The sequence below is a fragment of the Natator depressus genome, chromosome 12, assembly GCF_965152275.1.
Source record: "Natator depressus isolate rNatDep1 chromosome 12, rNatDep2.hap1, whole genome shotgun sequence".
Classification (NCBI taxonomy): domain Eukaryota; kingdom Metazoa; phylum Chordata; order Testudines; family Cheloniidae; genus Natator; species Natator depressus.
Window position 1 is genome coordinate 17,103,056 of NC_134245.1, and position 13,208 is coordinate 17,116,263.

At 40.5% G+C, this 13,208-nt stretch overlaps 1 protein-coding gene across 6 annotated transcripts in view; it reads left to right on the top strand.

Annotated features, from left to right (window-relative positions):
- The first annotated feature begins 655 nt into the window (after nt 1–655).
- Nucleotides 656–13,208, top strand: part of ZNF423 (zinc finger protein 423) — a 335,612-nt gene continuing 323,059 nt past the window's right edge. For 2 of the 6 annotated variants that reach the window (XM_074968639.1, XM_074968642.1), the window contains exon 1: nt 656–1,118. In XM_074968639.1, the coding sequence (XP_074824740.1) occupies nt 1,079–1,118 (40 nt within the window). In that variant the 5' untranslated portion in view covers nt 656–1,078. The remainder of the gene's footprint in view (nt 1,119–13,208) is intronic. The other 4 variants (XM_074968641.1, XM_074968643.1, XM_074968644.1 and 1 more) reach the window with 4 other exon arrangements.

The window sequence follows — 13,208 nt, forward strand, 5'->3', positions numbered from 1 at the left end:
GACTCAGCTACATTTCCAGCCAAGCCTGGCTTTATTATGTGTGTCTGCACTGCAGCCCCAGCAGCAAGATCAGGAGGAGGAAAAGGAGCCAGGACAAAGAAAAGAGAGGGAGGCTGGCGAGAGCTAAAGAAAATAAAAACCCAGGGCAGCAGCAGCAGCAGCAATGAAGGCAGGAGCAGTGCCACCTTCCAGCGAATAACACATGGAGGCAGCTAGCAGCCCCTGCATCGATGCAAAGAAACACTTACCTTGTTTTCAGAAGTGCATTTGTGCAGGAGGAGGAGGAGGCGGACAGAAACCCGGACGGCTGCAAGGCAGAGGGAAGGAGCCAGCCTGCAAGCGACATTAGCTTTTAAAAAGGGGGAGGGGGGACTGGGGTGGAAGGGGAAAGACAAGAGATCTGTTCCCCTCTCTCCTAAAAATAAGACTCCTCGTCCTTCTCTTGAAAACATTTGCAAGAGAGCCGGGAAGAGGAGGAAATTTAACAAAAACAAAAAGGAAAGGAAAGAAAGGCGGGGGGCTGATTGGAGTCAGGGCAGGATTTAAAAAAAAAAATTGCAACAAGGTTGCACCCTAGAGCGCCTCTCATATTTTTAGTCACTTTAATTCTCCTAACGCCTATTTCCCCTCCCCCCCCCCAGTAATCCGCTCTAATTGCTCTGTGCAAATGTTTTTTATTGTGAAAGTCTGAACGGGGCTAAAAACTGCAGGGCGCTTGCAAACTTTAAAGAGAACAAAAAAAGCCGAGTGGGGGAGCGGGCTGGGCTTGGTTTGTGTTTTTATTATTTGCACATTTAGGAAAAAAATTGCAACTGTTGCGCGTATGATTTTTTGTGGAGGGGGGGCGGAGGGGGCAGACACTAGGTGCCCAAGGGGTGGAAAGAGGAGCTGAAGTTGCCGCATTGCAACAGGCAAAGAAGTCAGAAATCAAATAATCGATCTTGCTGCTGCTGCTGCTTCGCCTGGTAGAGCCGAGCAGACAAAGTTTCGAGGGGCGAGGAGAGGGCAGAGGCACCGAGAGCGAGGGGGGAGCGGGCAGGGCGGCAGAGACCCGCAGGACGAGTCGAGGAGCCTGGACATGTCCAGAAGGAAGCAAGCCAAGCCCCGCTCGGTGAAAGGTAAGCGCGCCGGTCGCTGCCTGGCCCAGGCTCTGCCTGCGCCCGTCTCTCGCCCTGGCCCCCGGTGGAGCCGTGCTGAGCGGCTCCGCTCGCCGCTGGCTCCGGCTGATGGCTCCCGCCGCCGCCTGGGTGCGGGAAGCGGCCGCCTCAGCGCCAGCCTCCGCCGCGTGACCAATCAGGGGTTGGGGCCAAGCTTGGCGGGGATTGCGAATCCCCCCAACAAAATGCCGCCGCCTGGCTGGTGGCTTGGGGCCTGGGCGGCGGCTTGGGCGGCTCGGAGCCTGGGGCTCGCCAGTAGGACCCCCCCCCGGGCGTCTGCCGTGTCCCCGCCGTCGGCACCAGGGCTGGAGTTACCCGCGGGGCTGGGGGGCTCTCCAGCCCGCCGCCTCCTCTGAAGTGCCCCCCCCCGGGCCCGACGACACCTGAGCGCTGGGGCGGGGGATTGGCCCCACTGGCCCAGCGAGCATCCGCCCCCCCTCCCGCCCCCCGTTTCTCAGCGCCTGTCACTGGCCGAGGATGAGCAAAGTGCCTCCCCAGCGCACACTTCGCATGTGTGTCCTCTTGATCATTGCAACCCCCCCCCCAGCCCCTAACGCAAATCGCATCCTCGTGCAACCCAAAGATCACCCCTCACAAGTGGCCACCGAGTGCCCCCAGCCCCGTTTCACAAGGCCAGGGCTGCCTGGCAAAATTCCGTTGACTCCCCTTTCCACAGCTCAGCAGTGTTTGTTTGGGCAGGCCAGGAAAACACCGCTTTTATAAACCATCCCAGTAAAGTTCAGGTGAGTAGTAGGTCTTGTGGCTGAGCTGAGCTAAGTCTTCCTGACAAGTTTGCAAGGCTTTGTGGAGAAGGGCCCTCACAGGTCCCCCATGGTCTGGATTACAGGGGGTCTCCCTTTTCTGTTTCCATCCTCTGCTAATGTTAAAGTAAGGAAGCATTGCCTCAGCTTAGTGACTGGTTTCTGCACTGGCTGGTGGGTATGCTCTCAGACTTGAGAAAGGGGTTTCCCACAGTATGAAAACCTCCTTTTACTTCCTATTTGAAACTGTAAATAGGGGGAGGGGATCATCTGAATTATTTCTCCTGTATGTGGAGAGGAAAGGTTCTTCCATGATTTTCCATCATCCATTTTAGGGGCTTAGTTGGCCCTGGCACACTAGGAGCTGAATGTCCCTTGCAGCCCACTGCCACTGGAACAATAGAGGGTCAGTGAACATGTTGCTATCTCCAATATTTTGCAGTCCTTTGCAATTGCCTGCTCCGTGTGTATGGCAGAGCTGACCTTCTCTTTGGGGCTAATTCTCCCCCCCCCCCCCCATTTATCTTTTAGAAAGATAGTAACCTCACACTCAAGAGTATACAGTTTGCTGCTCTGTTTCTATAATGGCTGCCAGACTATGCCACTTTCTCCCCTTACCCCTATTGCTGCCATGTAAGACTTGTGGGTGAAGTTCCATGGTCTGCAGTGTGCAGGAGGCCAGACTAGACAATCATGATGGTCCCTTCTGGCATTAAAGTCTATGAATGTAGGCATAGTTAGAGAGAGTGGCGTAGGTTGGTTTCTGTTAGGGTAACAAAGTGGTTGATCGGGGGAAGCATCTCAGACAGTATCTGTGAATTCCCACGTGGAATCTGTGTGTCATGGCAGAGTGGATTTCCTGTGACTCTGATTTTTGTGTACCTTTTAGTCACATGTCTCTTGTTGAGTCTTTATGGCTGGTATGAAAAGGCTGAAAACAGATCCACAAAGTTGGCTCCAGTGTCAGTAGGCATGAATTGGGGTGTGGTGAAGTTTTCCTTGTTTTAAAATATTTTTTTGAAAACTGTTTGAGCTCTGAGTATTGCTGAGAATCCATGTTATATATCCTAACAAGTTATTTTTCCCAGTGTTTTGAATACAGTGGATAGATATGTCATATCATGTCCATGTGATTATCATATTCCCTTTTATGACAAGTGGTTATGATGTTATGGACCTGAAGCCAGAAGTTATCAAGATGCAGCTAGATAACTATTGGGGAAAATGTTAATTGGAGAATATATTAAAACAGAATTACCATGGTGATGGATGAGAAATAAACCAAAGATAGATACAATCAAATATTTTATAAGCACACACGTTTCACTAATTTAACAAGCTATTATAGAATTTCCATGTCAGAGGGTGCTCTTGCAAAATAATTTGGAAAGATGAATAAAAAGTTTATCATTTAGCATACTCCAGTTTTGCTGTCTCTTGGTGTCAGAGCTTGTAGTTTGAAAATTATGCTTGTGGGGAAAAATAGCATCTTAGCAGGTAGGTGAAATTAATGTTTCTGTCCAATTAGGAACAGTCTATGATTCACCTGTTTCCTCTGTTTACTGTACAATACACTTAAGGGTGATCAAAGAAAGGAAGCATTAAAATCCATTACTTCAATAGTCAAATAGTGTCACACAGAATTTAAATCTAAGATGGATAAGTCATGAGGAACTGCAGAGACAATAGTCAGATTTAGAGTCGGGTACACTGAAGTAGAATGTGATATTTTAAAATAGAAGTGAAAGGTTAAACTTTACAAATAAATTCATCCCAAATAGTAATTCTTTAGGGCATAATAAAGTATTTAAACATTTACAGTTAAGAGTTACTTAAAAATTGGATATTTATCACTTCAAGAAAACAGCTGTCTACAAAATGTACAAATAAAGGCCAAGGCCCAGAATACCTATGTGCTGTCTTGTGTGAACTGCATTCTTTTTGAGTTTTCAGTAAATTGATGTGACAATGCAGCAGTGATTTTAGAATACTTGCTAGTCAAAGCCATTGAAAGGTTAGGATAACATTTGGCTAACATTTTACTCTCTCATACAAAGTAGAAGTACTTAATCAGAAACTGAGTGGTCTGGATGCTTTTTAATGGAACAAAAACTTTAAAGTGTTCATTATTTAATAACTTTTAGATGTAGAAAATACATTCATTTAATCATAGTGGTAATTAAGAAGTGAAATAACTTGATGCATTTAAGAGGTACTGCATGTGAAATGCTGTTCCATGATATTAGCTTTTGTTTTAAGATCCTCTCCCAATTTTGTTTTTATATAATCCTTGCTCTCAGCTGTATATTAGGTTATTGTAAAAGTAAGACTTCCACCTTTAAACAAAAAGCTGGAATGTGTTTCTTACAGACTAACAGTATTTTAGCCTCTGCTGTGTGTCACTTTAACAGTATGGTATTGTGGACCTCCACAATTCAGGACAATCTCCTGTAGATGCAGCTCTTCTGTATTGGTATATGAAGTGTTACAGACCATAGGAGGGAAAAAAGGAGAGAAGTATAACTATTTCTAGTGCATGTTCTGAAAATGGTATTTGAAACAAGAAGAATCACAGTATGAAAAAATCATACAGGCCTCAGGTCATGACTTCCCTTGAAAAGGGGGACCCCATTTGGTGGATAGGCCTCTGGAAGTTCAAAATATTTTGTTCTGTGATAAAGTACCACATGTATTGTACAGGAAATAGTTAAGTGGCATTGAAAAACCATATTAGTTTGAAAAGCTAATTTAACAATAACCCTTTTTATTTAATAAAATTACACATTTGCCATTTATTTTTAATTTGTTTTCTACTTCATCATTTTTTGTGTGTGGCAGTCTTCACCACAAGGCATTATTGTTTTACTTTGCTAATTTTGACCTCAATCTTGGTACAGTTGGCACCATTATTTGCAATGGTATTTTTTAAATTGAATATTAAAATATTCAGTATAAAGTATTTCCCATCCCTTCTAAAGCATAAATATCTAGAAATATATTTACAACAATGAGTTTTTATAGAAGCTAAGTTTTGCATACCTTTCTAATGACTAGGAATGTTTTTTCCAGTCCAGCATAAACTGGCTGTAAATTACACTTTCTAATATTAATTGACTAATGTGCAGTCTGAAAAATATCTTGATTAATGGTAGAAATGTTGTGTGAATCTGTGTACGTTGCAATTCATAACTCTGTATACATGCACACACATGGTCCTAACTCATATGAATGAGAGAGAAATTCTTCCTTCTCTTTTACTCATACATATCTTTGGCTTTTAAAAAGTCCATCACATACATCTTGTAGTCTAGGTAGTTGGCAACCCAGTAAATTGCCACAGTACACGTTTCTATGGAAATAATTGAGATGTAATAAATAAAGGCACTGTGAGGTCACAGGTTTCCCAATTCAACTTAGAAGGAAAACAAGTATAAATTATATAGATCTATGCATAGCATTTATAACTTCTTCAAATAGTTCTCTTTTCTGTATATTTATTTCACATTATATAACAGCTTTTATATTTAGTAACCACTGTTGAGATTTGTGCATCCATTTCCATGCAAAAAGCTTAAGTACTAAAATGGGATAACTGTGCCTGTGATGTAAGGGCGTTTTTTATGCGTAAAATGCAGGTTGACTGCATATTAACAGTGAAAGGTGCACAATCTTTGTCATTACAGTAACAAACTAATTTGACAGAGGTAACGAATGTTGACAAGTTCTTAATTTTAAATTATAAATTATATAGAATGAAGGTTTGTAAAACAACTGGATGACATAACAACCCTGCACTTGTTCTGTAACACTAGGTCTCTGGTTCAGTATAATAAAAAGTTGCAATAATTACTGTATTAGTAACCATCCATTTAGATTGGTAACTGTGGAATTTTACCTGATGTGGAATTTAAGATCTGAAATTAAATACATTGATTAGTTTTAAACATTAATTTGAATGGGAAAATTTAAAAGAATCTAACCTTACAGTTGATTGATGGAGAGAACATTCTACTTAATTTAAGTGAAGCTGACTTAAGAGAGGGTCAGGCTAGCATAAAAGAAGGTGATATGCTGAGTCCTTGGCAACTTATAACATAATTATGTCATTTATAGTCTACATGCTGTGTTAATAGTTACAAAGTTGTAAGATGCATGGCTACCCTAAAGATTTTTTTTCTGTCTTAACTGTGTACTTGCAGACAGCCAAAAAAAAATTTCTCCAAAAGTGAACAAAATCTTTTTTTTGTCAAGTTGTCAGTAATATGTTTTGTCAATGACATTTATAGTTAATATTTGTAAAGAGGAGATGTACGTTATTCAGATTAATTCAAATCAATTGAATGTGAACCTCAGACCCATAATGAAATTGTGAACATCACAATGCACCATTAATTTCTTTGATAGATGTGATCTTTAATAAGTTAAAAGGAAATATCTTTAGAAGTTTTTCTTCTACCAAACTTTATAGAGGTGCTGTATTCTAAAGCTGCCATTTGACTGACAGTGATAATTATTAATGGTTTCTGTTGAATCCTATATTAAATAATAGCTTATGATACAGCTTACTTATGTTTGAGAACCAATTAAATAAGAGAGCATGTGAGATACTGGGCTCCTGGTAATAGAACCACAGGTTCAAGGTTCTATGTAATTTAATTGAAGAATTACTTGAATACAGTTTGTGGGAACTACATTCATATTGGCACAAGGTTTTAAACGTCAGATGCACTTTGGTTGCTGAATTTGACGGTTCTGCAAATTGCTGTCAGATTGCAATGGTATTTTGTTCATAAACATGCTAGTCAGTAATCAAACTGTTTTGCAAAAAGGATGCACTAATTAAGTCTAGATTTGTTATCCTACTTGAAGTTGCAGAATTGCTGTCATATTTTTTTGCTTTCAGTTGGCAAAAAATGCTGATAGAAACTTTTGGTTCACAGCATACCTGCCTCATTTGTGTCAGTCAAAAAAACAAGGTTGCTCTGTACTTCATTATATGCAAAGTAAATAAAAATACTTCAGCCGTTTTCTAGGCTCCAATTAGTTGATTGTTATGAATGATCTTCTTTAAAGGAATGCTGTTTTACCTATCCGCTCATACAAAGGTTTGATTTTTAATGTCTTGTGAAAAGGATTCTCTTTGTCTTGATTGATGTCAAGAATAAAAGCGTGATGGTAATATCCCTTTGAAAGCTATTGTATTGTCAGCTCTGGCTGACAGCAGGAGGCCCTCCTAGTGCTATAGATTAGCGCTGTGAAAACACTGACATTTTCTTTGTTATATTGCTGTTGTTCTGCTTGCAAAGTCAATTATACAATGTCGGAGCTCGGTTACAGAGTTGACTGTGGAAGTAACAATGTCTTTCATACGTGTCTTAAAGATATAATTTTCTTTTTTTCCCAGCTGATAGAGAAGAACTTGACGGTAGTGGAACAGTACATTCTTCAAATTAAATTTTGACAAGTATAATCATAACTGCCAAATACAAGAAACTTGTGTGATTATCCTTTAATTTTACAGTTCATTCAAGTTTCAGTGGATTCTTATTGATACAGTGAAAGCAGCAGCTAAAATAGATAAAACTCATCTCAAGTAAGATTTCACTCTTGATTGTTCTGTACCAAGCGTAGCATTTTTGGGATTTAGCATCATTGAAGATGATATTGGTTCATTGTGCTGTTGATACCATGAGAACATTTGAATCCATGCAGTATGTTGAGCATGGACCTTTAGATTTTAGCCTATGCAGTAGTTTTTAAATTTGCATGTATAGTTTGTTATAAGAGTCCAGTGAGGTTTCCCATGAGCTCCAAAAGTCTTTCTTTTTTCTTTTTTTCCCCTCTCCCACAGTCTAGTTTCCGGGGAAGATCTCCGTATTGTTTAACGGGCTTACTGATTGGAACTCAAGTCTTGTATGGCAAAAACCTTTTAATTGTGAGCTGGTCTCACTGGTTCTAGTAGATATAACTATTTAAATGTAAGGAAAAATTGAAAAGTGTAGGACGGGTGAAGTGAAGGGCTTAAACAAAAATTGGCAGCAGATAGAAATCTAATGCTTTTAGTCATGTTTCATCTAATTTTAACCACTGGAAAATAATGTTACAAGGCAATAGATGCTAGCAGAGAATGCTTATTGTTTCTTCTCTTGTGTATATACTTATATACTTGTGTAAAATCAGAGCAGCATAAAGAACATCATTCATTACTGAATTGCCACAAATGACAAATAACCATCAGAAAGCCCTTGTTGGGAATGTTAATTGTGGGATTTCTAAATTACTATTATAAACTAATAGAGTAACAAAAGATTCCACAGTTACCAGTAATTTGTAAGGATTTATTTTGTTTTTCTTCAATAATTGAAAATTAATGTCTTGAAATGAAAGCAGATGTTCATGCCATCCTCTGAACTAGGTATAAAAATGATGATGTTTTGCAGATGTGTTAAAGTTGTGTAAATACAAACTGCCTTACCCTAGACTGGGTTTTAGTTTGGCTCTATCTATTGATTAGTGCCAACAAAACTTTTATTTTAAAGCTATTTGAGTAACTAGATTGAAGTCATTTCAGTATGAAAAATGCATGGGATGGCATCCAGGGATCAATAATTACAATGAACATTTACAAAACATAACTTGTTTGTGGGTCAGTAAATGACAATAGTTTATTCATATACTAGGGTTTACCTTTAGTTTGCTTTTAATAAATATACAGTGTTTACATAGGTGTTTTTACAAGACTAGTTTAATCTCTTATTTTCAGTTTGTAGGGTCAAGCTCTTGGTGCACCATAGCACTTTAAAAATATGAAACCCACTATTTGATTTTAAAAAAATTGGATACATTTACCCTCATGCATAATCCCAAACTACGTATTCTGGCTAGACTCTTAGCAAATTATCCCCCAGAACAAAAGATATTAACCAACCATACTAATTAAACTGCCTTATGAATTCCAAATCAGCCCCTTTATCTAGCCCATCAACTCATAAATACTACCTCCCAAAAATGCCCAAAAAAGATGGCTGCTCCGGTGTTTCATAGAATCCTAATAAATATACTTTAGTAATGAATTGTTAGTAATATGAGACCTATTTACATCTCTCTTCTTTTAAATATTGGATGACAAATGGGGTGAGACTGCCTTTTTGGGGGGGATTTTTTTAATGAGAATTTAGGTTTGTGGATTAGTGAAGTGAGAATTAGCAAGGATCTACTATACTGTGTAAATATATTCAATATAATTTTGGAGTCTAGAACCAAAGCCTTGGGCTACATTTGTACTTTGTGCAGCTTCTTTCATGAAGTTGGTTTGTAAACGTCGAAAACCAGGTTAGTAGGCTTCTTAGAGGAAAGAAAAAACGTCAGTTTTAAGGACTACATCTCATTGTCTACACCTGAATATGTTGTTTGTAGTACTGAATAGTGGTGGTTTGCCAGAGCCGTTTTATGGAGTGGGCTAAAGCAGAGGTTCTCAACCTTTTTCTTTCTGAGCCCCCCACTATAAAAACTCCATGGTCCACCTGTTCCACAACAACAGTTTTCTACATATAAAAGCCAGGGCTGGCTTTAAGGGGTAGCAAGCAGGGCAGTTGCCCAGGGCCCCATGCCACAGCTAAGATGCTCAGGCTTCTGCTTCAGCCCCAGGTGGCGGGCTCAGGCCCCCAGGCTTCAGCCGTGCACAGCAGGGCTTAGGCTTTCTTCCCTGGGCCCCAGCGAGTCTAACACTGGTTCTGCTTGGCGGATGCCCTGAATCCTACTTGCGGCCCCCCAGGGGGCCCTGGACCACTGATTGCGAACCACTGTTCTAAAAGAAGGGTATTAAGATATTAAATTGTCTCTTCGATGAAAAAAAATCACAAAGCAGGCATAAGCTTACAGAAATTTTAGTAGTATTTTTAAAATATTTGTATGGGGGACTAGATGTGGCTGAAAGCTCATCAATACCATTTGGGACATATTTAAAAAGATAGCTGCAGTCCAGTGAATTGGTGTATGTTGTTAGATTTCCACTATATGACTACTTTTCTATATATTGTTGCTGTACCAGTCTGCATCTAAACTACTTCATTTTGTTGTTAGCATTTGCGTAGAAACAAAGGCTTTTTGCTTTCTATCAACAGACTAAGCAACAAAACAATGTGGAGTGCTTGCAAATGCCACTTGTTAATCATATGCAGTGCATTTATTAATTTTTTCTTTTCCCTCTTGGATATATTAAGTCAACTTTTTAGCTTTTTATGTAATTGAAATTTGCCCTTTTGTTACCTGGGCATGAATTATTTTTGAAATGTTGTCATTACCCGCCCTGCTGTGAGGTTTATCTCTTCTGTTCGTCCTAATTAAATAAAACATACTGTTGTTCACCAATCTCATGTTGAACTGAATTACCTGCCTCAAGGCTTATAGATGGTCATTGGGTTTGCTTGCTTCAGTGGCAGGCATTGACTAACACATTTACTTTTAGATTTTCATTTCAAAGGGATCAGTTTGTGTTGTGTGACAGGTGAATGGTGAACGCTTTACAGAACTTTAAGAGCTGTGCAAACAATAAAGGACCTATTGCTACATATGTAGAACGGCAAGTAGAAATGCAACCCAGCCTTTGTGATAGAAGAGAGCTTCCATTATTGGAAAAACACCAAGTAGTCCTAGTATTTCTGTTAAGTACTGTAAAGGGTTAACTGATCTTACTTTTCTTGGTATGTGGCCCCTTTTAGAACCCACTCTACCTCCCAGGCTCTGACAGGACAACTTTTATGGAGTTGATCCTCTCAGACCCAATATTTTCTCTTTGCTAGATCAGAAACTGAACAGTTAATTCTTTCTTCTTTATTGTAACTGTTGTGCCTAGAAACCATAGTCATGGACGAGGACCCCATTGTGCTAGGCACTGTACAAACATAGAACAAAAAGACTTCTCCTGTTACCTTTTTCTGTAGCTGAAACCTGGTAAATAATGCTCTCCTTCAGAATAGTAACAGTCAGTATTTCTCCAAGCAGGGTAACTAGATTTAATTCTGATTAGAGAAAGCAAAAGATGTATTTGTTTTAAGACACAATAGAGAAAAATACTTATATAGAGAAAAATAATTTGTTTAAATGCACTGTATGGATGCTGTGGAAAACGTAATGCTCACTAGTGAATTTACTAATGATCTCTTACGGTTATAAAGGTAAAGTTAAATGGTTACTGTGTTACAGTTTGGCATGTATGATTCATGTTACACCTTCCAGAGGTTTGGTCAAATGTAGCCCACTTCTGCTTTCCAGATTTTTTTTTGGTTTAAATACAAAGGGCAAAAAAGATAAGTTCTTTTGTTCCTGTTGTAATATGCATGTTTTGTGAAAATCCTTGAACATTATTCTTATCCTTCTCCAACCCCCTGACTATAAAAATGTCCCTTGTTTTCACCTCCACTATGAAAATATATCCCTCTGTTGGATACCCACAGGTTTAACCACCCAGTTCATTGGATCCACAAAAGCTGCTGTTAGTTCTTGTGTGAAAGAATTTCTCCACAGATCTTTGAGAGCAGTGGGCAATACTCCAGAGAGAATCCAGCAGGGCTGATCTAGGTTGGTTCTTGATGCCACCCTTTGCATGTTTCTTGATTTCCTCACTTGTCTTAGGCCTGGTCTACACTAAAAAGTTAGGTTGACCCAGGTGTGTTGCTCAGGAGTGTGAAAAATCCACACCCCTGAGCGGCATAGGTAAGCTGACTGGAATCCCAGTGTAGACAGCACCACCTCTTGAGAAGATGGATTACCTACGTCCATGGCAGAACCCCACCTTTTGGCGTAGGTAGTGTTTACAACAAAGCACTACAGCAGTGCCGCTGTAGTGTTTCGAGTATAGACAAGCCTTTAGATCAGTGATTTCTACGTTAATGTTCAGATAGATTAGTCTTGCTTTCAGTTTGGTGAACTGAGTGTGGAAGATCTCTTGTTAAGATAGAATCACTATATAATACCTTGAAATCCAGTGACTTTGGGGGGGGAAAGGAGAGGGGAAGATGAAGCCCTGCACTGGGAAGCACTTATTGCCTTCTCCTGCTCTTTTTGAAGTTAATGGAAGTTTTCTCCTTGACTTTCACTTGGAGCAAGATTGGATCCCTAAAATACATAGTAAAGGTCTGATCCTGTTCCTGTTGAAATTAATGGCAAAAGTTGCATTGACATCAATGGTGCTGCAACAGACCTAGCAGTCTTGCAGGGTGAAATCTTAATCTCATTGTAGTCAGTGAGAGTTTTGTTGTTGACTTCAAGGGGGTCAGTCTTTCACCCTCAGGTGTTGTTTACATCAGAAAATGAGAGCTCAAGTGAGCTTCAGATATCCATTGATAATACTCACTGAGCACCCAACACAACAGAGAACATCTCTTCCTTCTTTTATCTGCCCATTTTGTCAGGTCACTTCTAAGGCCTTGTCTACACTACAGTTTTGTCAACAAAAGTTATGTCGACACTAAAAAAGCACTATCATAAAAATCAGTATTGCATGTTGACACTCACTCCCTCTGTCAGCAGAGTGCATCCACACTTGGGGCACTAGCATCGACAGTGTGAGTAGTGCATTATGGGTACCTATCCAACGGTCCAGCTCAACACCTTCCGCCGCTAGGTTTCATGGGAACGCTGAGCAGATCGCGGCACATCTTGTGACCGGGCTCAATGTCCCTTGATGCCTTGCTTTCTGTCCCAGAATTCCATGGGCTTAAAGCTTTCTTTTGTGGCATTTTTCAATGGCCCTTGTTTGCTGTGCACATATGACATCTGATAACTGTCATGAAGACATCGCAAATGGCAGTGCAGTTAATCATGAAGTTTCTAACTGAAGAAGACTCCCAGCTGCCTGCCATGCTACATGATATGGATAGGAGCAACTTAAGATTGCTTTTGGCATTCATGGAACAGCTGCAGAGGATGGACTGTCGCTTTTGGGCTTGGGAAACAAGCACTGAATGGTGGGATTGTATCATCATGCAGGTGTGGGATGGCGAGCAGTGGCTACAGAACTTTCGGATGCGGAAAGCCCCCTTCCTGGAACTGTGTGCGGAGCTCGCCCCAGCACTACGGCGCAAAGACACCAGAATGAGAGCTGCCCTATTGGTAGAGAAGTGCATGGCAATCGCTATGTGGAAGCTGGCGACTCCAGATTGCTACCAGTCAGTCGTGAATCAATTTGGAGTCAGGAAGTCGACCATTGGGGCTGCGTTAATGCAAGTGTGCAGGGCAATTAATCGCATCCTGCTACGAAGGACCGTGCCTCTGGGAAATGTGCGTGAAA